At 41.1% G+C, this 25,941-nt stretch overlaps 1 protein-coding gene across 1 annotated transcript; it reads right to left on the bottom strand.

Annotated features, from left to right (window-relative positions):
- Positions 1-7: 7 nt before the first annotated feature.
- LOC114437586 (solute carrier family 45 member 3) lies at positions 8-24,759 on the bottom strand. Its single transcript, XM_028408380.1, has 6 exons — positions 24,633-24,759; positions 9,473-9,835; positions 6,520-6,710; positions 5,652-6,315; positions 3,037-3,302; positions 8-2,953 (listed from the first exon to the last, which is right to left on the bottom strand). The coding sequence occupies exons 2-6, from the start codon at positions 9,618-9,620 to the stop codon at positions 2,510-2,512; spliced, it is 1,713 nt and encodes a 570-aa protein (XP_028264181.1). The 5' UTR covers positions 9,621-9,835; positions 24,633-24,759; the 3' UTR covers positions 8-2,509.
- Positions 24,760-25,941: the final 1,182 nt, after the last annotated feature.

Below are 25,941 nucleotides of genomic sequence, written 5' to 3' on the forward strand. Positions count from 1 at the left end.
GACGGCACCTAATTGCAGTTCTTTTATTTTGTATAAAATCTATTTGGTAACTGCATATTTATATACAATCTGATAGTTGAATGAAATGAAATACAGCTTTGTGTTATGAACTGCTGACAATGAAATGACTGACATTTTGTAATACAAAAAAAAGAAATGATATCTAGATATAATAACTCTGGCCTTAACATAGTCGGACCATTGGCACTTTCTGTTGTAATCAAATAGGACATTTTGGTTTTGGGTAACATGGAGTAAAAAAACATCTCCACCCATCCTGGTTAAAGAGATACTGTATGTAGGTCTAATACCTTCAACTTGTACAAAAAACAGTCCTCGGAGAAGAAGAAACAAGTGGTTATATAATATCCAGATAAAGCAGTATTGGCTAAATGACAAGATTTGCAGAAGGAAAAAAACCCTGAAAGCATCTGAGTTGTGTGACAGGACTGAAGCTGAGCTGATATACCCACCACTGATAATGAAACCTTCAGTATTCACATCTGCAACTGATTTAACACAGTCTCACAACAGACATCAGCAAAACAGTCTGTGATGATACCAAAAGCTACAGAACAAAGTGGGTCATGTTAAAATAAATTATAACGAGGATGCTTCTATTCTTCTATTTATACAAATAATTTATCTTTTTCACAGAAACAGCCTTCACCCTTGCACCTGTTAAAAGATGCTAAAGAGTCCAATAGTTTAATACATGCCATTTTGTAATAAAAGTATAATAAATAAATACATATGTACAAAACACATTTGAAAAATGTACAGGCACTTGTTAAACATTTTTTATCTGACACTTTAGTCACTGCTAGACAATATTTTTCTGTGTTTTAGGGTCAAAGGGAAATTCTTGAGGATTCTTTCTACTCTGCATTGTCAACATGACAAATCCTCAGCTTTTCCATGCTGAGCACAACTCAGGGAATAAGATCCTTCTGGACTATTGTATCTGCTAAACCAAATCTATTACTGCTTGTGTGGGATCAGACAAGCAAGATATATATATATATATGTGTATATATAAAAAACCTCAAATGAACTCGCTTGGTGGTTGCCACATACACATGGTGTTTACACAGTTTGAAAAGCTCGACTTGAAAGCCACAATACGTTGTAATATATAGCATTGTTTGCGTTGTTCAAGGTCAATGTGGTATGTGAAATAACTCTATACACTTGAGTCATATCACTTCATTAGTCTCTTATTTAAATATTACTCATCCTTTCTAACAATCACACACATCTAAACTCAGCAAGGCCTTAATAAGCCCATTAGTACACATTGCCCCACACGCATGATTTTCAGTGACCAAATGTATCCATATACTGCATATACCCCTATATATTAGGGATGTGGTGGGGAAACTGTAGTATTTCATACAGTGACAAGCCCAAGTGGATGTCCCAGATTGTCATTTTAAAATACACTAAGGGGTTTAGGCAACAGGGCAAATGTTTTATCAGTGGCACAAAAATAGAATGGGACACTAAAACAAGTTACTAACCTGAGACAACTGTTGGCATCAGAAGCATACCTGGACAGGATGAGCACTTCCCTGGACTATAGACTGCTTTAGATTATCTAGACAGAGGACGTTTTGCAGTATTCCAGTTCGAGTAAACAGCTTCATTATTAAAACCACCAGTCAGTAGACTCACCTCAGCAGGTTGAATAACATTCCCATAGGGATAATACAGTAAATTTGTATCAAAATATTCTCAATAAAACTAGTAAGTGAAGGAGAAGGGGGGCTGGTACTCCTTTAAAAAACAGAGGAGTGTAATAAATACAGCAATTTATAAGTTATCAGCCAATTTTACATACAAAGTAAGTGTAATTATTTTTCAGACTGTAAAAATAGTTTTTGTCTTAACCCAAGTGTCATCAGGGTTGTTTTGAATTTGGGATTTTGGGCTCAATGATCCCACTCTATTTTCTGAACAGGTTAACATGGACGCTCATTTATCAATTCTGCAATTAAGGTGAAAGACATGCCTTTCTTAATACGACTGACAAAAACCAAGACACCTCAAATTAAATCACAAATAAAATAAGTTAGATGATGACCAATCTCCAGAATGCCTTAGTGATATTGAGTGGCTGTGTAACTGAGGTTGAGTACTACAGTAAATCAGTTTGATGGTACCTGAGGAAATAGATGGACAGAAATAATGTCACAACCAAAAGATTTCAGCTTTTAGTACCACACCTGACCCGAGAACACAGTTGGTGTAGGTAACAATTCCTGCTGTAACACAGAACCTGCACGTCACTGGCATGGCTCTTGCGACCTTTTCTTTTCTTAGCCACTTTCATATAACCTTACACACACTGACAGATACGCTCCCTTGCTGCAGAGATTTCATAAAAAGAGAGGATATGAGCACAAGGCATTCTGGGAACAGTAGTGCACTGCTAAGTTCCATCCAAGGAACCTGAATGATTGATTGATAATTTGTCATTTCACCACTCCCTCATTTTTGCATCCAGGTTTCAACTTCTGAGGTCCTTTTGTTCAAAGACAATTTGATTGGCCAGAGAAATGGCGACAGCTCCAAAGATGGCAGAGCAGGCAATGTAGGCAGTGACGGACTGTGCGAACTGAACAATCATGCCCATGAAGAGGGTGGGGAAAACCTGAGAAAGGAGAAAGGTGCTGTCTAAGATGGCGAAGTCCAAGCCCACCCCACGTTTCTCATACCCCATCTCAGCCTCGTCCTGCTCAGTGCCACTTGAGCTGTGAGATGTGCCGTTCTGGCTTTGTGTGCCAGGATAGTACTCGTAGCTGTCCTGGCTGAACAAGGCGTGCCTGTAAGGAGCCCCTTGTTTGTGGTTCAGTCCACCCTCTTCTTCCACAGAACTCAAATACACAGAGTCCCGCTTGGTTGTTTTGCCATTTTTATGTATGCTTTTGGTTGTCCTTTTTGGCATATAGACCTGAAATAAGAAAAGAAAACAATCAGCTTAATCAATCACACACATTCTGTCAAGATACTGCACAAAGCTGTAGTATGACTTACCTCTTTCTCCTTGTGGTAATGGCAGGTGAGTGTGTAAGGCAGAGTCTGCAGCGTTGCATAAGCATAGCCAGTGAGAGCTGCCATTACAGTGGTCAGGACAACACTTTTGGACAGGCAGATGACTAAAGCAGAAGCTGTGAAGCTAACCATGCTGCTCAGGTAGACCCATCGCGACCCAAAATGCCGAACCAAACGACTCATAACCAGAGAGAAGAAGGTTGAGGTAGCACACTGCAGGAACAGGCCCAGGCTGCCCATACGGATTCCTGGAAGAAAAAATGTCAACAGTATTTCAGCAAGCTGAGCCAATGAAGGCTTAAAAAACTTTTACAAATGTTGTCTTCAGCATAAACTGCCAGACATTTTCCTTCAATGGCCACATCTACTGACAGATGCACTGCAAGCTTAACCGAGGCTAAACCTATGTGGGTGAGCCAGAAAGCACTCTCTTGGGTCGTGTTCATAACACACAGGAACAGATCTGCTTTGGGTGGCATTCACAGAGCACTGCAGCAAAGTCACACTGTTTGGGTTGACTGACTTGGACCATCACAGACAGCATTAACCTTAGATAAATCCATGAAAAGCCTGAGAGAGCCAGACACACAGGCTAGGCTTTGTTTACTGAGGCAATGAGCCTCAGTAAACAAGTCTGACCAAGTTAGCAAGCCAGACAACAAGCATTTGGATGAGGTCTGACCACGCAGGAATTTAAGATTAAAACAACAGAAGAAGGGATGACTCCTAAGAAAGTTCATTTATGTTGCCAAAGGGTTTTCATTGGTTACTATACTCAGCGAGTAGAAGATTTAAATCTTGTGATGTATCATGGTCTGTACTTAACAGCAAAAATGAAGCTATTAAAAAATTCATTTAAAACTTACAGTAAACACAGCTCTCATAATAGCTGTGTATAATTAGAATTTTATATATATACGGTATAAAAATCACATTAAAGTTTGGTTACTTTCCCACAGTGCAATTATAGCAGCATTTGACATTTCCCTTTGAACTTATTTTTTCCAATTAGAAGCAAATATTAAAAATTGGATTTCCATCTTCTGACAGAATCACTGTCAATCATGTTCAGTAAAATGTGGGATTTTGTAATCCACGGGAAAATTGTCCCCCTTTTAATAACGTCCCCAGTTCATCCCTGTACATATATATGGTAATAAATTGGGAACATTATGACATGTTACCTGAGGAAATCATTTTTATCATTTCATTACTTATCAATGGATGCTTATCTGATTACATGCTATTTATTTCAGCCGGCTGTTATCCTTATCTACACTTGCTCCCACTGAACATTGTGGGTCATAAGTTCAGTAGCAAAGCACAGACCAACTTATGTGGAAGGAGTATGTGGATCATATTACTCCTGGAAAGCAAAGCTGCTGAGCCCACTTTACAAACACTACAGAAGCTAATGAGCACCGAAATTTAAGCCCAGAGAGATATGGGACTGAGCCAGAATGCTTCTGAATCATGCAGGAGAACTGCTGCAGTATGAGAAAATTGACGTTTCTGTAGTACAAACTCTCCAGATAAATGCTTGCATTGCAACCCTCCCCAACAGAAGTGATGATTACAAAAAGAATAGCTGTAACTGTTAGAAAATTAGGTAAAAAGTTCAACTACAAACTAAGATTACCCTCACATACAAGAGCATCTGCAGACAGAATGAGGTGGATTAATAACATCTCTATGTTTCAGATTAAACAAAAGAAACTCAGACAGACCTCAAAACTGTGTGCTTTGGCTGTCTACCTGACTTGAATGAACATGTTCTTTGTGTGCTGATTCCTTGACATTAATTCTTTGTGAGTGTGACATTCCTCGTGGTCCAGCAAGCACAGGGAACAGAGACAGAGAAATAGTTGAAAAGTAAACAAAGTGAAGAAGGAGACAGAGGTGGACAAAGAGGAGGGAGAAAAGAATGTGGACGGATGGATAAATATGTCAAATGAAATAGGGCAAAAGGTTAAAGTAAGGCACAGTAGAGAAACCAGATTATTTAAACTAGGGTGATAAAATAAATAGTGAGAGGAGAGAAAAGGACAAAGCTAAAGGATACGAGAGAAATAGGATAAAAGATGGAAAGTATGTCTCAAGAGTAAGCAAAAGGGGCCCTAACGTAGCTGACAATAAATCATTAATAAATCTGCAACTTCTCAATATGGGGTAAGATGCAATTGCTTCACATCAACTCAATTTTTTTTATCTAATGTCCTTCCTCATTTTATACATGCTTGGTCCTCCACCACTGACATAACAGGTTTTTCCAACTTTAGATGATCTAAAGGTTATATTTAGGTATAGTCACAGCGCTAAGCATTTGCACAGCTACATAATGTAGCCACAGAAATGTCTAGCAGGAGGAGAAATTAGAAGTTGGAAGTAACAGGAAAGGATAAAGAATTGTTTACAGTTTTTAAAGTCTAGAATAAATTGCAATGCCTGACATTCTGCTTGCTTAAACACACTTAACCTAAGTATTTGTTACTTTATGCATTATGACATACAATGTTACCAATCTCATGCCAGGTGTAAGATAAATATTCAATCTCGGTCTTGTGCCAGAAAGATGTGAGTGCAAGAGGAAATCTGACCTTCATCGTATCTTTGCCTGGACATACTTCCTGGTAATGCACTGGGCACACCCTTGTACAGGCCCTCCCCCACAAAGTCTGTGTAGAAAAGCATAAATGACATGACAGCCATCCAGCTGCAGAGCTGAGCCACGCACAGCTGCCTCATCACCTGCGGGACATGGCAGTAGCTCCTGTAGATGGCTGGGGTCATGGACCAGCATGATCTCAGCAAGCATAGCATGGGTCCAGACTTGAGCAGTCGCAGCTTGCACTTAAGCAGGTAGCAGCATGAGCGTGGCACGCCGCACCGGCCGGCCTCCATCGCTCCAGCTCCTGACTCCAGCAGAGATCCTGATCCTGCCAGTCCGCTGGTTGCACAGAAGTGTTCTTCAGACACCTTCATGGTAATGAGGACGCTGGAGATGAAGATGATGATGAGGAGAGAAAACAGGCACTCAGCCTGGCCTCCCAGGTAAACAGAAAGCAAACCACGACTCCAGTCCAGTGCAGGTAGTAAATAACCAATGCAGCCTCCCAAGCTGACCATGAAGGAGAACATAGCAAAGGCTTGGCCGCAGTCCTCTTCGTCCCGGTACAGGTCTGATAAAAGAGCCTCCAGTGGTGTAAAGCACACTTGTCCACAAAAGTCAAGGAGCCCCACACCAAGAATAAGGAAACCCACCTGTAATGAAGTAGGACAAAGTTACATTATAAACCTAAATGCACTCTTATGCTGTCAACAAGAAATCTTAGTTATCTTAGTTCCTGTACTAACTGGTGATCCAGACAATACAGTAACACATTAAAAAACAGGCACTTTCATGCTTTGTGCATTTTGTAGGCTGAATTTAACAAACTGAGAGACAAACACAAAAGCACAAATTACCTGGAGGGTCTGCCCACCCCAGGCAAGGCGTGCTGCCAGGACGTCAGCATGGGGAATGATGAAAAGTGCCAGGAGGACTCCCAGAGACAACAGCCAGATAAAAGGCCGCCTCCTGCCATAACTGCTGTTGCAGTGGTCACTGGCTGAGCCAATCAGAGGGATGAACAGGAGGCCAAGAACAGGCCCAATACCTGCAGAAACAAACAAGAAAACACAGAAAATGTCTGAGCCTTATACTTAGCATAGCACACATAGACTAGACTGAATTTCTACTCATACCAACAGTATAATATTTTTTGCATACAGTCACTGGAGTTTTCCAACATGTCTTTTATTGGTCCTTGTTCCTGACCTCCCAGGGAGGTGAACTGCATGTTTCCCTCTGCCATTAACACTGACTGCTGGTGATGGTTCCCACAGATGGGCTTGCTGCCTGAAGGTAGCGTCTTATCCTCCACACGTGGCTGGCTCTAGCTAATTAGAACACACCATGGCGCACTTGGTGTCTTAATACAGTCACACATGCAATATCTAAAATCAGCCAATCGTGGGGGTAGATTTTGACATTTAACCCTATGGAGTTTTTATTATTATATTTATGGAAGCTTTGTTGACATTAAAAAACAATGTTTTTGTCATTGTCATGCAAACAAATGCTTTTGACCTCAATAATAGAATCATTAAAAAAGGCCAGTAAGAAAGCATGACAAGAATATACAACCAAAACCCATCTCTGGTTGTTCAGTTTGACAGGCAACTGAGACACATATACACTGTAGTCTCAGAGCCAGTAAGCTGGGAAACAGACAGGCAGGCAAACTGAGAAAGACGGACGAGTTGACTGCAGTCAGGCAGTCATCCCCCTTCACCACATTTCTTCCTACTGCAGCTGTGGAGGGCCATCACAACAATCTTTACCATCTACAGCTGTAAGACCCCCGTGTCTCACACACTCCACTCACAGTAGCTGCTCACTACAACACACTATGCTTGCTTTTCTGTCTCTAAATACTAATGCAACTTTTCCATCCCTTGTTTATGGACACACATAAATTAACATGCCAGATAACCTTACCCACACAACACATACAGTATGATCCTTCCCAATATAAATGTGCGTTCTTATTTTATTATACAATTATATAAACCTTTTTAACACATCAGTGCATCATCTCCACTAACAGAGAAAAAGAAGTAACAACTGGAGGATGAAGCAGCCAACAACTGCCTATTGGATAAAACAGAGAGCAGCCATCTGAGAACCTGACACTTCTACTTGGGGAAATTAGCTATAAGCCTCCCAAGACACAGTATCTATCTTCATTCAAATAACACTCCGGCACTCCATTATAATACAGGGATATGAGAATTAGGCTGAGTGCCGTTTCCAGATTGGCTTACAGTGTAGTCTTTTTGGGAGTAACTCTATAATGAAATCATTTTTTCTTCATCTAAGTAGCAGCTGTTCAAGAAATAGAGCACTAGAAGTTTGTATTGTTTAATCTTCATACTTGAAAGTGAACTTCTGTCATACACTCTTAAGATTTTGGTTGAGTGGAATTGTAGCCATCCTCTGTGTAGTCACGAGACAATGCCTTAAAAAAGATGCCTTTATTGAGAGCCACGTGAATGCCATTTGGGCTTATAGGATAATGCAGCTATTCACATCACTTCCAAGTAAACTTAGTTACAGTGGGTTAATACATATACCATACTTTGTTGTGAATTGTGTGCATTTACACACATGACACTGATTAGTAAGCACTAACACAATGTAGCTTACAGAAGTTGTCTGCGTTTTACTGCATTTGAAAGACTTCCAAAAAGTTTTGGTGTATTCTTACTATTGCTAGACTGGAGGAGTTGAAAGCAACCACGCCACAAATGAACCACTAGAGGCAAAACTGAATTACACGTTAGCGAAACATAATGGTGTGGTCATCAGCTCCACGTATGCCTGAGTATGCTTGTGGTGTGTACAGCATGCTGCTGCACAAGGCGGACCACTGACTAAACACAGAGCAAAATACTTCCCAGAATTCCTGAATTTAATGGTGTGCTTCACTGTTAAAAAAAAAGTCAATCTTTTTTTTTTGGTACATTAGATTCAAATATAATATTCTTCTACTCTATGCCAATTATACACTGCAATATTAATAAGCTTTAACTTGAAAACTTAGTTTTGTCCAACATGTTTTATGCTCACAGAAATGCAAAACATTGCACAGTATTTATCAGCTGTGCTATCATAACATGTGAAAATGTTGCCTTTTTTGCTTTGTCTGATATACAGTGAAGTCTAAGAACTATAAGAAGTTACATCTGTCAGTCTGGATATAGTACTTCTGGCAGTTTGCCCCCCTGCTGCCTTTTAAATAAGCGCCTGATTACCACCTCAACAAAACAACAGGTGATTTGGCCTCTAATTTCTGTTAAGGCCTCAATTAAGTCTTTATGACCTAAATGAGGAAGAAGACAAGAGTCCTGGGGCGTATTCACACCCCCCACTGCCACACAAATTCAGCTTCCATTTGATAAGGTCACATCTTTTATGCAATGAGCCTATTTACAAACACATGCATTCCTTTTAGCCTGTTCTGATTTAGAACTCGTGTAGTTATTGGCGACTAATGAAATAATTTTGCATTTCTGCCTTAATTTAACCACAGCAAACAAAGTATTTAGTATGGTTAAAATAAATTTAATGTTTTTTTCCAGCTCTGCGATGTTACACAGTGTAATTAAAGGACACACCGGTGCTATAAATGTCGCTTAAAGCACTGAAATCATTCACAAATGTGGTTATTTAAAAAGCCATAAAGGAGATGGTTGATTTGCATCTCAGAATACACATACAAATGTATGTGCACGTGAACTAGTGCAGCCCACCTCTGATTTTCATGTTTAATAAAGAAGAGAACAGATGAGGAGATCCCTCTCTTTGAGCCCTTACCTAGTACCATAGTCATGTAGCGCTCCTCTACTCCAGCCTCCAGCAGCAGTGGGGGCACGTATGTGATCCCAGCTGCCACACAGATCTCCAGGCCACAGGTCAGGGAGTTCAGCAGGACGAGACGCCACTGAGACCTCCATCCAGGCATATTTACAGGGGCTGGCTCGCCTTTCCTCTCCTCTGGGATGACCACTACTGGGGGCAGGAGAGGGGGGAGGCACCCGGACACAGGCAAGGGGGGTCGCACAGGGAGGCAGATGGTGCCTCGGTGGGATGTGAAGACTGTCTGGGAGGAACAGCAGCAAAGACACGTTGATGTCTCAGATGACCTGGAGGATTCATCCTCTTCTCAGCATTCTGGATCTGCAGAGCAGAGAGGCACATTAAAAAAATGTTAAAACATGACACACAGCTTTCACTGTGGTATGTCTTAGTGTATGTAATTGTCTGCTGGTTAAGACAGAAAATGTGAGTAAGCGCTACAGCATCTCCAGGTCATTTCCAGGATGTCACACCTGGATGTCAGTGGCCAAAGGATGTGAACATAAGTGACAGCTTTCTCATCCAGACTCCCAACATATTTTAGTCAAACATGAAAATTACAACACCAGTCAAGAGGCAGTGCTTTTGATGCTTTTTCAGAGCTCCTCACCAACAGCTTCAGGGCAGCAGGAACAACAACAGGCGGACAAAGCAGATGAGTCAGCTGTAGCGACGTGGCAAACCATTTGTCAAGCAAATTCTTTCTCCCTTTGCTGATTTCCTTGTCTTTTAAAACACATGGTAGAAATTTGAAAAAAAAATCTTTGACAGCAGTCTAAGTTATAATTTTAATTCTAGTATCTTAATTGCACTTCTCCATAGTGACACAAGTTTTAAAGAGAGGATCTAAAATCCTTGGCTGGCCCTGTCATTATGTGTATTATTAAGCTCTGATTGCAGCTTTAGTCACAATTAGAGTCCTTCCAGAAATTTGCAACAAATTACAACCATTGTTGATCTGGGTATAAAAAGAGTCTAACACCTGAAAGACACTAGCTGGAAGTAGAGTTTGTGGCAGGAGGCCAGATATTATACAGCATGTTTTCCCAGCTTAGACTATTTGCAATGTTAATGTAGTGGTGCATTTTTGAGCTGCATCATTAACATTTGACTCTAAGCAAAGAAAACACCCAGATCAACTACAACATCTGTCACCTCATTATTATCTGCACATAATTCTACACTGACAGTCAACCACACCAAAAGGTTAATGTTTCCAGTGACAGTACCTGACATTCTCCATTACATGCCTTATTGTAAAGACACAAAGTGCCCATCCTCTCCCTATTCTCTCTAAACATAGTTCTATCATGTCAGAGTAATTACAGTGAAAAAAATTTGACTTTTGACAAAGTCGAATTACATAATCTTCTGCTGAGTGTAGTCAACTATTTTGATTTTAAAAATAAAGAAAAAGCCATTTTGAACAAACAAAAAAAATCTTAGCTAAGGATAAACAGAATAGGAGGCAGACTGATAAAGCAACAAGTCCTCTCAGTAAATCACTGCACTGCAATCTGTGAGCACACAAATCTCTCTGCTTCCTTGCAGGCTAAAAACAAGATAACCATTTTCGTCATCATCCACCAATGAGGTGTGTGTTCTTTTAAAGCAGAGGGGAAGAGCAAGAACGGTCAGCACAGCCGCAAACACAAAAACAACAAGGTGCTATATTTGCGTTCAGTGTGATATTTCTCTGCCAATGCTGCCCATCTGTTCTCTCCCAGCAAACAAAATGGATGTCATCATCTCCAGCAAGACATGGTTAATCACTGGATGTGCTCAAATATGTGCTAAGCCAGTATTTCAGATCTTGATGGGTAAAAGTAATAAAAGCTGAGAAAGAGACAAAAAAGTGCCATTTCCACTGCCACACTACAACAAGTGGTTCCAGTTATCAACTGAAGACCCTATCTAAAATCTCGTGCCGTTCACATCATTATAAGCAAACACATTAACTGAATGTCATCATCAATGCCATCAGACTTCCTAAGGCATTCATACATTCCAAGCTTAGTCATTATGACTTCTTTGATATAGACGCTCTTTGAGAATCTGAGGGACAATGCAACAGTGTTGGCAGGCTGGACCTATCAGGGGCCTGGGTCACAGAGAGAGAGAACCATTTCACACCCGTCTGATCTCATCCCCCCCCTACCCGGGCACTTTGAAAGACACCCATCAGGGGACCAGCCTTTGCCCCTCCAGCCTGTCTTGCCACTACAACCCCCTACCCACATATTTTGTGTATGTGTGCGTACATTCTCCCTCCCTCTCCTCGGCAGTTCTTCCTCATCCTTCCTCTACCCCTGAGGTCAGCTTCGTCTCTGACCTGCATTCTAAGAGGACCCTTTTGACATATCTGCCTACGACTGGTTATGCCTTTATGGCTCTGAACCTCAGTATGAATGCTTTCTATCGCAGCCCCAGCTGACTCTCTGTCAGACTTTCTCACTGAAAACAGAAGGGTCCCCAGTGGCAAGAACAGAGAAATCTGATTTGTCTACCCAAGCAGCCACGGCTTGTCTGGACGCCTGCCTGAATGCACGTCAGATTCGAGGGGTTTTTTGGTAAATTGAATGGTTGCTTAAGTCTTGACCTGATTAGCAGCAGTGAGGCAGAAGAAGGATAGAAGGACTCAAAGATGGTGGCAAGTATTGAATGAAATAGTATAAGTAGGGCAGAGTGGCATTTATGCATTTATTTATAAAGCTCAGAGTTAACTATAAAAATATAACCGACTTGTTTGTTTTAAAGAAGGTTTTCTATAACCAATGCAATGGCCTTAAAGCAGAACAGTGCTCTCAAACTTGAGGAAAAAAAACATGCACGATGGCAACCCACACATTCATTCTGCAGCTTATTTAATGATACCTCTGCCTCTACAATGTATTCCAGTCATGCTCTTTGTGTCTCCATAGCCCTGAAGCACGCTTACACTGTTAGACAAATGGCTCTCCTACTCACCTTAAACACAACAGTCTGAGCTCTAGGCTGGTGATGGTGGGGAGCTTTTGTCAGCTATTCTATTGTTCCACTACCAAAAAAATGAAAAAATAAATCCTAATGACTCTAAGCAGTATTCAACACAAAAAAGGCTTTGTACAAGTTGTGCCAGTGAGAGTAATTTGATATAAAAGGTATCAGATTCAGTTCAAGTCTTTTTATAAAATTATGTAGATGGTGGGATACAGAAGGTGTTTGTGTATGTGTATGGGGGGGTCTCCCAGCAAACACCACAAAGTGGAAGAGAAGAAGGGCAGGCATTGCTCTAAGATGACATCAGAGCCACAAACGTAGCCGAGGCAGCGGCTGCAGAAACCTCAGCAGGAGGGCCTGGTTGTCTGTTTGGCTCGAGCTGAATAGCTGCAGCACTGTGGCCTTTTTCCCTTTTCAGTTCCTACACAAACCAGGCCGTCTGCACGGAGGGGCAACAGCACTGGTCTCTAATGCTGCCTGCATGCCTGGCTTACTTCCTGCAAACTTTCCTGTGTGGCTCTCATTCCCTTTTCTTTGAATAACACAAACAAGTTGGATGGAAGGGCCCTTAATGAACAGTGCACTGCTTACAATGCTGCCATAATATCAGAGCCTTGTAACAATGCCAACTTGGCATTGTCCTGGAAGTCATGGAGAGAGTGACCTCAGTGAAGGATTTTAGGATCTGCCTGCCTGGTATTAAAAATACGAAACAATAAATGTATGTCTTTAAATGGTACTTGTACTGCCATCAATTCAGCTGATTTTCTTTGTACTAATCAGCTGATGGTCCACTTGCTTTCAGCCCTTCCAACATTCATCTAACCCCACTGAAACTAGAAGCTAAACTTATACACCATAACCAACACTTCATTGGCTTATATTGCAACTCTCATTCAAAACATGTAAACTATAATTTTAATATGAAAACTACTTCTATACAACTCGTCTCCACACTTTTCAGCACTATTCATCCATACCAGGCGATCAACATCGCTCCATGGCCTGCCATTTAGATGAGCACACAGTCAGACCCCCAGCACTATTTTTCCCCTAAACACACTGTTTCCTTCTGGTACTGACAACTGGATAATAACAAGGAACTTATTTAACCCACTTCAATAAAAACATTAGTGTTTGATTTGTGCCCTGCCTCTGCTCACTTGAAAGGCAGCCCTGACCACGCTGACCCTACCCCCAAGCCCGTAATCTTAAGCCTACATCCGTCGCTGTGACCCCTGACCCTGCCTTTCACCACAAATCATGTGACCAACCTAACATTTCAAAGACAGTGGTGGTAGCGGGATGACTGTTTTTCTCCTCTTGTACTGTGAGCCTAATAAAATCAAACAGTTAACCTGTTGCCAGTTATTTTAAAGCAGTGCTTCTGTGGGGGACATATATCTTATATTGGAGCAGGGAGGACAATGTTGTCTTATTTCTGAAGGGTCTAACTGACACTCTTAGCAGTGCCAAAATGTTAAGTGCTCTTTCCATTTCTCTGCACGTAATTAGGATGATGACTCACAATAAATCCTTAAAGTTTAAAAGACCAAAGAACTTAGTTTAGAGTTTCTGAGAGAGCAATGCTATAAATAGATTTTTTTTAATTTAATGAATGCATATTCTGCATCTGTGGGGGGAAATCTATTATCATCATCAATCTCAATCTCTGTCACTCATTCCTTCACAGCACAGCAAAAGACCACATGTTTTAAAACAGCATCTCTACAACTGTGTCAGATTCCAACCCTGGAAAACCGAGAGGAGATAAAACATCCATTCTTATCTAAGTGTGATTACAGAAGTCCCACACTGATACAGTTATCAGGTGAACATGGAAGGAATGCAAGGCATTGCCTTAAATTTAGGGAATCCCATGCCTCTGTCCAGACAAGAAAATTAAGCCAACTACACCTCAGGGAGGTGAGCGTTATCATACTGGCCCATGCAAATAGCACAACAATGAAAAGCACTAGAGTTCAGCTGTGTAGCCCTCTTGTTAATCAATGTGGCTGATAACGCAAACTGTAGCTTTGGTAGGACTGCAGACCTATTGTGTCTCAGTGAAAGGCCTAATGAGAGGGAATCCAAACGCTAATGAGTTTTCATTGAACCCAGTCAGGTGGGTTTACATTTAGTTAATGGAGCTATCAAAATTATAATTGGGATTAATAAAGATCCAGCTGTGAGATGGATCAACAATTCTTGTTTCTCCAGAATAATCCAAATAAACGATGACATGTTAAAAACTGTTACTGTATAATGCTTGAAATTTGTAGTTGGAGAGATGACTTTACATCATATGCCCGCTCATATGCTTAATGTGCCCATAATAATTAATTACAATGTTTTAATAAAATAATGTTCATTTAACAAAAAGGTCACGTCAGACTTACTAAGTCAACAGCAAAGAGTTAAAAACAATAATACAGCTGATCTTTAATATTTTAGCCTATAAGTTTTATTTCATACAAAACAATGACATTGAAATTTATCATGCTTAGCTGAATGACAGCAACTGAAAATACCAAATGTCGTTACATAGCTTCAAGTGCTGCTACTCATTATTAAGAAGAGAATTATTCCTGTTTGTTTTATCCTGTAGACTTACTATTTGTGGCTCTGGCATTTTAGAAAAGATAAGTAGGCAGAAAGAAACTCACCAGCCAAAGACGAAATCTCACACAGTCCATCTACACACTTGGGTTGCTGAAAATTGAGCATCTATACTGTTTTAAAGGCTGTGCGCACTCTTTATCAAATCGACACTCCACTGCATAGCAGATCTGAACAGACTCTTTTGACCACCTGCTTCAAGCAAGTCTGACTCTTTATCTTCTCTGTCTCCCCTGTTCCCTCCTCTCTTAGCCCTCATCCTATGCAACCCCCCACCCCCTTTCAGCGTCTCAGCCTGTAAGGTGGCAATTGGGAAAATCCCAAAGCACTTGAGGAATCCCGCTGGTTTCTGTCTATGTGTATCAGTCTCAAACATGTCTGTTTTTCAAATTCAAATTCACAGCAACCCAAGAAACCCATTACTGGAATATGAAGCCAACAGATAAACACACTCACCTGTGTTGAACAGTAGAAGCTAAAGAGGCAGTTTGGAAACAAAGAACGAATTGACATCATCTAACAACCCCACACAGAGGCCACTCCCCCCACTGCTTCTCTCCCACTATCTATAACCACTCCCTAAAAGTTCTGTATTATAACCCCGGACCCAGTATCATATTCAGCTGCCTCTCAGGGCAGAGGCAGCTCTCCTACCCTCTCTCATTACTGTGCTTCTTCTAGTCTAGTCTTAGTTAAGCTCATACTCCTGCATGACTGCTTGTCCATGGACTGCTTTGACCCTTTTCATTGGTTCACCAGCTCAGCCAGCAAAAAGCCTATTTGAGTAGACACGAATATGCACACACGCGTAGATACATGATTGCCTGCGCGCACACAATCACTCCACATCACGGCTAGTTGCCATGTCTTTACCAAGTGCCTGCAGGCCAAGACCAACCCTCTGCAGGAAAGCTTTTAATTTGATAACAGTGAGAGGAAGAAGAGAAGTGGAGCGCAGGGAGCTCTCAAATGGGGAGGGTGGTTAGTGGTGGGCGGGAGGGTGGTTAGTGGTGGGCGGGAGGGTGGGTTGGGGTGTTGAGTAATGTCATTAGACTATGACTGGCTTTAAGGAATCTCCATTTCTGGAGCCCAGAGGCAGATCAATAGAGCAGAGTGCGGAGAATGTATGCTGGCAGCCACATCCACTCCTGCAACAGGAGAGCCTTGCCTGGAATTAAGACAATTCTCAAAATCTCATTTTGGAAAAAGGCCGGGCCTCTCTGACTCTGCAAGGATGTCTATGTCCTGACTTACCAAAAACATTTCTTCGTCTCCTCCCGTTTCTGAATTTAGAATGCATTATAGTAGACACAGACCAGTGCCCTTCCCTTTAAAAAAAAAAAAGAAGCTGGCAAACAAATATTATCTCTAAGGTGTGCAATTATCCACCCAAAGTACAAATATGCATGTCTCCAATGCACACCCTCACAGTGATCTAATTATTAACTAGGAGTGAAAAACACCAAAAAGCTTTTCATTAAGTGTCAATGCAGGAGAAAACTGTAGACATAGGAATGGGTAACATAGAAAAAAACAGAGGCACCAGCCAAGACACCTCAAATCCTGAAGTTCCACACATACCAGACACTTTTCCAAAAGTGCCTCTGTTACCCGCAACAGAACTTTACATACCTTTATTTGCTGGGCTGAAGTAATGTTTCTATTGTTAACCTAGGGCGTTTATTTGTGTTTAAACTACAGCTGTGGCTTAAGATGCATGAGCACTCTGGGCAGGCTTTAATTCCATGGTAGCCTTTTCCACAAACTGGCATCTCCTATGCTGGCCAAACCCAGCATGGCCATTATAAACTACGACACACTGCTTGCTGCTTTGATAAACCCAGGAAACCAAAACAGTGTGTCCGAAATAGAACTCGAGGGCTGTTACCTCTTGGCGTAGCAGCAGGGACCCAATAAAGCCTAAATGTCACCCACATTATACATAGCACGAAGGACGAAAGATCAATCATTCATTGTGTGCAACAGCAGCAAATTAACCTTTAAGTAAATACGTGACGCTGATGTTTAAACACAGAGCATCTATACATACCTAATAGCTTTTAAACATGTAGAGTGTTCAGTATTGGCATTGCCTCAGTAACCCTCTAATGGACAGTTCTCTCTGAGTTTTATATACTAGAAAGTCTCCTATGAGTTTCCTGTAAGAGTTGAGAGCCCCACCAGTGTCTTTCCTCAACAGAGCCATCTGTTGCACACATCCACAGAACTTTCACAGCTGCCATAGCATCATAAAAAAATAACATTTAATGATGCAATGCTGATTTGATATATAAAGCTGTTCCGACCACAGGCACAGAATGTTACAGAGATTTTGAGTATGAATCATATACTGTAATTGCAACAACAAAAATTACATATGTGTCTTACACCCGATAATTCATGTGATGTGTGTCAGAGAGCTCAGTGTGTGAGAGACGCACCTCCATCTGGTGTTATCACATGGCTTGGAGGAACTGCATGTGTGAACATTAAAATCCAAATTAGACAAAAGTGACTGCTGGTGTAAAAATTACATTTACACATTATAATGGTGGGTTTAAGTTGAACCAAAGCACACACAGTCCTTAAAGGACCAAGGGAAACAAGGGGTCGGCAAGCCTGAATTGTGCAATTCTTTTCCGTGATCAGCAATAGACAAGCATATGTATATTGACAAGTAGGAAGTAATAAACTTAGAGATGTTAACATGGAGGGATGTGGTTCAGAAGCCCATTGCAGCTGTTTTTCAAGAAACTTTGCAAAATTGTCTTCCCCCAAGGAACATCAGGTCATGACCCTTACAGCTGCATTGATACAGTTAATAGAGTGGTGCATATCGGACTAACAGACAAAAGGACAGATAGACATCAACAGGTCCATCTCCCTTTTCCAGCTGTTGTCAGAGTAGCAGTGGCCCCGAGGCACAATGATTAACGCCTCAGTCAAATGCTACACAAACCAGATGGTAGAGATACAAGAGCAGGGCAAAGTCCTTTCTCTCCCCCTCAGAGGCCTTTAAACACACACTTTACTCACCACTTACATTCAATATTGTGTACACGCATACAAAATACAGATCATTTTTAATAAACATCCTGCCCAAAGCCAGAGAGTCTTTGCAGTGGTATAGTAATCATATCTAATGGAGCATTCCCTTTAAAAACAACAGTATAAAAACACAATTAGACAATAGGGTGGGTTTTACAACATTGCTATCTTTGTGTTCCCAAACCATAAATGTTGACTAAAAGGCAGAGGGCTACCCCAGGGCTTCTGGGAAAGACAGAAATGTCAATCACCAGCTGTATGAGACAAAAAGTCTGCCAACCAAAGCAACATGTAATCAAGATAAATCTTTCCCTCCTTGGTTTTAATCATATCCTCTAAACTATCAATGGGACACTCATCGTCAAATTGCCCAAACAAGCTTGCAAACATGACAATGTTTACCACCAACAAGGGTGGAACAGCAATTCCATTAGTTGTAGCTGCAGGCAGGCACCTTTTAGCACAAATGGGCTGCACTGCTGATCCCACAAGTCTGCTGTGTAAGATTCTAACAAAAACATTTGTCTGGTATCAAAGCACTCACATCCACATTGACTCAAATCATAAGCTGATCCTTTTGACAAGGCACGGAGCATCTCACATATCAAAGGTCGCCCTCACACATTCAGTAGTGTGCTTGCTACATGAAAGAGAACACTGTGGTGTCTTATAATGTGCTGTTTTCCCATTCACAGACCCAAACTTCAAAGAGAGCTAAATCAAGTTTGAAACCTTCGCTGTCCCATTGGACTGGTGTTTCCTGCCAGTTTCAGAGTGAAATGAGTGAAAGGAGGTGACAAGGTCATTCATAAGTTGGCACACTAAATGCCTTACCAGACCTCCTTTTTTTGAGATCTTCCAATTTACACATTCTCTGGGGCTCCAATGACTGGCAGACAGAGTTGAAGAGAGGTTGTGAATATGTATTGCGATCATCTGGCCAAGTCCTTATCACCATGGGAAAATCTCTATTGACAAGTCTGTGTTATACTCGCTCCAGGGCCTGTGCTTGTCTCCTCTAGACATTGACTGTGGTTTAGCAGCCATGCCAGACTGTCAGAGCAGTGCTTCTCATTAATGGGGAATTACAGAAAAGTGATAGGCTCATTTGCCGTCTGTTCGCCACTTTTCACGAGAGCCAGACCTGAGGCTGTTTTGCCTTCAATGCCACAGAATCTCCTCCACACTTGAACCATGTGGGCAGAACTAAGTAAAGTCAGTAAATTGAATTAGGCTAGCAGAGAGGGTGTGAGTGAAACACTGCAAATAGACTCCCACTGATGGGTCTGTTGTTTTCCCTCGCTAAAGAGGAAGTGTACACTGCCAAATTAGCTACGGGTAACTGGATTTTTTTTTAAAGCACTGATAAGACAGGATGTCGGCACAGTAACATTCAGGAGAGAGTGGCAAAATATCATGAAATCACTCTAAAAACACAGATGTGAGGTCAGTCCTAGATTACACTGACCTTCAATAAATGCTGTTTTGAGGTATAGGTATACATGTACAGTATTACTAAGCTCTCTTAACAAATTGCTGGACTCATAAGTGACACTATAAAGTATACAGCCCTTGCAGAACATACTACATACATTGTGATGTGACTGTTCAAAAAAAAAACATCTAAACCTGAGCAAAAAGTTTGTGCGACTCCAAAGGTCTTGGCAGTTGAGCAATCTGACAAAATGACATATTCCTGTCCTTCAGATAGACTGCGTGCACATCAAATTCGGGCGTAATATGCATAAGAATATGACACAGGAAATTACATACAATGCATTTATAATGCGACAGCCAGAAGGGAAGTAACAGAAACAAAAATACATAATTGAACGCTCAAGTTCATGTGACTAAAGCAAGACCAAAACTGCTTTTCACTCTGTCTGAAAACACCTTCCAAACCAAAATGACAATGTTTTGCATATTGATTTATGCAGGATACATGCAATGATCAGCACAACTGACCCTGATTATAATAGACTTATCGTGCACAAAACACAGGCTATGATTCTCATGATTCTCTTATTTAGTCTTGCATGCGTTTCATAATGACAGGGGAAACAGGAACATCAGCAGACAGCCAGTCGTGTACAAAGTGAAGGACACTTATGCGTTCCCATAATTTACTAAATGATTCTGTTTTTCGAGACTGCTGTGCAGTTGGCATATTTCACCCATTGTGTGACAGTGCATTTAAGTTTCAATGGCAAAAATACAGAGGAGCAAATTAGGATTAAAGAGAGAAGCAGTTGGCCAAGCCATCCACTAGAGAACTGAACTGGTGCCAGTGCACCCACACATGCTGGCATGGAGTGATTTCATACCAGACTGAAGAGAAGATAGGGAATATTCATGCCTTTAATCAGACAAGATATTAAAAGAGTGCAGATAACCTAAATGCTTGAATTAAATATGTGGACACCTTCATGCTGTCAGGAGACCACATTAGGAGTTTTACTTTCAGTGTGTTCCATAATTTAACAAATGCTGAATAAACTCTGGACCTTCAGGGGCTTTTTAGATAATAGTACAGTGGCAGCTGATATAGCAGTGTCACTGAGCCCGTTGCATATAGGTTCAATAAAGCCTGGACTGTAGTGTTGGTTCAGCTCTCCAGTTCATTTGCAGCTTTTGAAGCCAACATTAACAGCTGTTTTACACACAGCTGATGTTTTACCAATGGTTTACACTGGTTGTTTTCTAATGCAGCATTCATGTGCTTGACCAGCCAACACCTGGACCACACTTATGTCACTCAAGGCCCCTCTTGCACAGCAAAAGTACCTTAACTGAAAATAAGCTACAAAGAAAGACTTTTAAAGTTAAAAAGAAGTCCAGCATGAAAAAAGTAAAAATTATGAAAAGGATCTGTAAGTAATTAACATACAAAGTAAATGGTAAAATCCTGCGCAGCATCCATTTGAAAACAGCTATAATGTCAAAGAACAGTGAATGATAACAATGTCACAGAGGTGACATTCCTGGCAGGGTAGCTGTCATCTTTTCTTTTAGCTTTAGCCCATAAGGGGAGCCTGTAAGCGCTCTTTCTCTCTGGTCCAGCTGGCTGTAGAGCACTATTACAGGGAAGCTGTTTGGACTTTGACCCTGCAGCCTGCAGAGAGCTGGGAAAAACTTCTGAGCTCCTCTGCTTCCCGTCAATAAGAGATCTAGGAAGCAGACAGGTTCCTTAATATTCAGCCCTTTCCCCCCACTGTTAGTGAGCTATGGTAGTCTAATAACGTGCATTCCAGCACTTGCAAGATTTTCCCAGTAGTGGAGCAGGTGTTGTGTTGCTTTTGATTAGCAGTTGTTGTACTGGGTATAGGAAAAAATTCCAAATGTAAAATCTACCCTAAAACTTTTTCCCTCCATCACTTTCTTTTGCCATTACACCTCCTGTTTCAACAAATGAGCTCACTGTTTTTACAATGATTAGCACTTAAGGGACACATTCACTTCAGTAGTAAATGCACAAGATCTACATGCTTTAAAAAATTACAAAGTACACCACGCAGATCTGAGAAATGAACTCCTGTTTAAAGCAGAGTTCACACAGAGACAAAGGAAATAGAGGCAGCCAGCATGGAGTCTGTCAGTATAAAAGGCAACGGCTCAAATTACACAAGACCGCAAGGCAACTGGTCCAACTTAAGTGCAGACTAGGTTTCATCTAACTTTCAGCAGTCAGAAAATCTAAAGAGAACATATTCATTTGTATGGTGCATAAAACTCAGGCACTCACAATAACAAATGCAGAAAACCATTTAGGACTAGCCTGCCAAAACTAGGACGTGTAACATAAAACCTGACAACATTGCAAACAAGCAGGATTGTCATAAAAGCCATAAAACAGTGCTTTCCGACTGAAGTGAGTGTCTCCTGCACTTGTCTGATGTGAGACAAGCATTGTACAGATTGCATACCTGTGATTGTTCATGGCTACACATGATATGAGAGCGACAGCAGCGCACAATGCTTTGAAGAGAACGAAGAGCTTAAGAGAAAGAAAAAAAAGCCCTCCCAAAACCCTCCAAGCAAAAGCTCTTCAGGCCCTGCTCAGAAGGAGGCAGCTACAAATCACACACCCACCACCTAATCCACTACCTGTCTTCAAAAACATATGCAAGAGCCCAGTGTAATTCATTGAGAAGCCAGGTACATACGGCAAGGAAAGAGAGCACTCCAAGCTAGAGATAAACAGCCTACGACTGATTAAAACTGCAAAGCCTTCGGTCTGCCTAAGTAGCTTGGTGTCCTCGATGGTGGGTGATTATCCTATGCTTGGCTTGGGGGGTATATTAGACTGTCAGAGAGCAGTTAGAGAACAGCCAGCTGGTGTAGCCACAGCATCTTGGGCAAGGACGCATTTCTATCACTGTTGACCAGATGAGCTCCGCAGAGAGCAGCACAGACCTCTCACACACAGAAAACAGTGATAGATAATGTGGCTGCTCCGAGATCAGCCAGTGTGACAGCTCATCACTGATCATTTCATAATTCTTACGTAGAGACTGTATACACACAAGCCATGGTTACAATCTGATTTTACATAAGTACATTGCACAGAGGCAAAATAAAGAGAAGCAGAAAAGAGCCGCCTGGCCTAACAGGACTCAAGAGAAGAGTCTATTTCCCAGGGTAGAATAAATAACAGACTTAAGTGGTCCATGAAGAGAGGAAAGAGGTCTTTGTGTAATGGCAGAGTCACGGTCACGGTGACAATAAAAGTCCCTCTGTCATGGGTTAGAGCCGTTTAACCTTTTGATCTTCCTCCCGCTTAATGTGGGGTTTGAGCCTCCAAAGTTGTGGTTTAACCCAAAAGAAAGCGTATACACACACACGAAATACAAACTCATACTTCTGTTTTACCAGGAAAACTAGTAGGAGATCAGAACTTCAAAATATAATCTAAAAAAAAAAAGCTAAAAAGCTAACACTTTAAACACTGGAGGGTTGAATTAAGTAATAGACTAGAGAATATACTTGAAAATATAATATTAGAGATTGAAAACTGAAAAAACTGTAGTTACTGTAGCTGTAGTTAACATTTATTATTTAATTAATATTTCGATAATCACATTAAAATACACCTGTACTATAGGTATATTTTTTTATGTAAAATACTGCTATATTTTTGGGCATTTTTCCAGATCGGTTATGGTTACACTACAGTAATCCATCACTCATTCAGCTCCAGATATTCCACCAGCTCTGGTGTCGCCTCACATCACCTTTATTGTATATAGCCAGTACATTCTTTGCCTACATCAGAGGAAATACCTCTCCAGAAGGGGGCAGTAGTTTGTATTCGTCAGAGCTTTTACTGCAAACACACAACACATAAACACTTTATAACAATATACATGAACAATGAGTGCTTCGTGCAGCAACCTGTTCACAGCACACAGGGACAGTCTGGTATGTGCATTGTTGTTGCTGCACTGGTTTGGTAAGCTGAATAGGCAATCAGGGATCTCTCTCACAGATGGACTAAGAATAAAAAAAGGATGCTTTAGAAACAGCTAGAAAATGGTAACATTTTAAAAACTGATAGCTAAATAAATCAGATGATTAGACGAGGATTACTTTACATTGACACCATGGACCCCTGATTATTCAAAGAAAACATCTGTGCAACTTCTACCTCTAGTGCTGAACTGCTCTGTCTTACAGTTATCTGTTCAAGATGCCCCATCCAAACTGGGAGTCTGCTGTCAACTGTGGAAACCCACAATTATTAAGTTCAGTAGCATCACCCTTAAATGACTAATATAACTGTCCCTGATAATATCATATAATAACAGAATTCTTGAAATGTCTAAAACACGTCATTATTTAAGGTGTTACGCCAGTAAATGCCACTTCTTGCTGGTGTAGGTTAAGAGCAACTTTCTAAACAGGGTGTCCTCCTCCTCCCCTCGTTTATCCATGTGTCAAACCAGCGGGGTTCTCGTCAACACAGCGCCAAATGTTTACAGCGAACAACACACGCAGGAGTTTAAACGGGTAGAGGAGGTTCTCTCGGTCGGTCAGCCTGTAAAGTTGTTGCCACCATGGCACTTGGCACCACATCAGTGCCTGCTGGTGGGTAGAGCTGCAGTCAGCGACGCAGAGTGGAAAAAACTTCCAGAAGGCACCATGCTGCTGCTACTGCTGCTGGGGACCCTCGCTAACACACCTTTCAGCCGCAGGCTCCGTCACACACTACCAGTTGCAGATCAGCTAAATCACAGGATCTGGAGAGGTGTGAATCAGGCACAAAATCGGCGATACGCACCGACGTTTGGGTCTAAATCTAAGCCCGTTGTCTCCGATTTCGAGGCGGTCAACCATCGCAAGGCAGACACATACAATGAATAAGTTTCAGCGAGCGACAAGTTACGAAGTACCGTGTTAGCTTTCCATCGAATAAGAAATGCTAAATAAATATAGCTACCATTCAAATGAAAGATTATCCAAATGGCAAACTTACCTTAAGTTGTGTGGAGCTCGTGGAAGTCCATGCAGCAAGTTGCTCACTCCCGACGTACCGCTGTTGCTCAACTTGTGGAGAGCCAACTACCCAGCTGTGACAACCGCTGTCAAGCTGACCCCAGAGTCTGCAACAACATCCGGTCCCGTTTCATTTCAAAATAAGACGCACTAAAACACGGTCGCCTCTGAATAATGACGAATTAGTTACTCAAAGAAGAAGCTTTTTTAAGGTTAGCTCACGCTCTCAGAAAAATATTGTCGGTGCGTATTTATTAATATTATATCATATTATTCTTTCAAGTGTTACACATGCTTTTATTTTTTTAAGCAAAAAAAAAAAACACCCGTCACGTTCCGGTACCCTTGGCTGTGACGTGAGAGAAACCGACTATAAATACATACATAAGGACAGATATTTATCTACAGATTGGAATTTGTTTATCTTCCTTCCATCTTTAATTAAAACTAATTGCAATGCAGATTTATGATTTCAGGTGTCTGAATCCTTTTAGCATGACTGGACAGTTTTTACTGACTACAAGTCATTATGTAATAACACTATTATTTCCTTCATTAGTTTGATAGCCGTTGCGTGGCAATCAAACTGTTGTTCTTCACCCTTTTCTTCTTTTTTATTCTTCCGTATGTTGTTGGCGCAGCGTATCTTCAGCATACATTGACCGAATTCAGCCATTCAATTATCAAAATGTTCATCTCACAGAGGACATTCAGGGTCAACTTCAAGTTTTGAATTTTCAAAAAACTTTTCAAATATTAGGCAATTTCAGTGTCATTTTTAACATGGGAGTCTATGAGAGAGCCCTTCAATGAGGGTCATCTGCCAAATGTATCTCCTTCTACAAATTTCAAGCTACAGACTCCATTTTAGTCTTAAAAAGCTCATTAGATGCTGCTCTATCAAAATTGTATTCAGAATGTTCTAATTCCAAATCGTTTCCGCACGCCAGGCTCTCAAAGTTGGAGTGGTTTTTGAGGTCTCCTCTGTTGTTACCATGGTGACAGACTTACACACAGAGGCATACACAGAGGCATACAAAGCTCTGAATTGCTCTGATTCTCCAGCAATTTAGAGCAATCCTTCCCATCAGCATTTAAAGCAATGCTTCAGCTGCAGCAATCAAACTAGCATTTTCTTCAGGAAATGCCCTTTTCTAGTTTTTTAATTATCCTGTAGTTATACATTATACATTGTACTACAGTATTTACAGTACTGAGTTAAAGTTAGGCCTATTTATTACTCAATACAATCAGAGAAAAATGAATTAATATCAATCTGGTATTATATG

Source organism: Parambassis ranga, chromosome 6 (genome assembly GCF_900634625.1).
Source record: "Parambassis ranga chromosome 6, fParRan2.1, whole genome shotgun sequence".
Lineage (NCBI taxonomy): Eukaryota > Metazoa > Chordata > Actinopteri > Ambassidae > Parambassis > Parambassis ranga.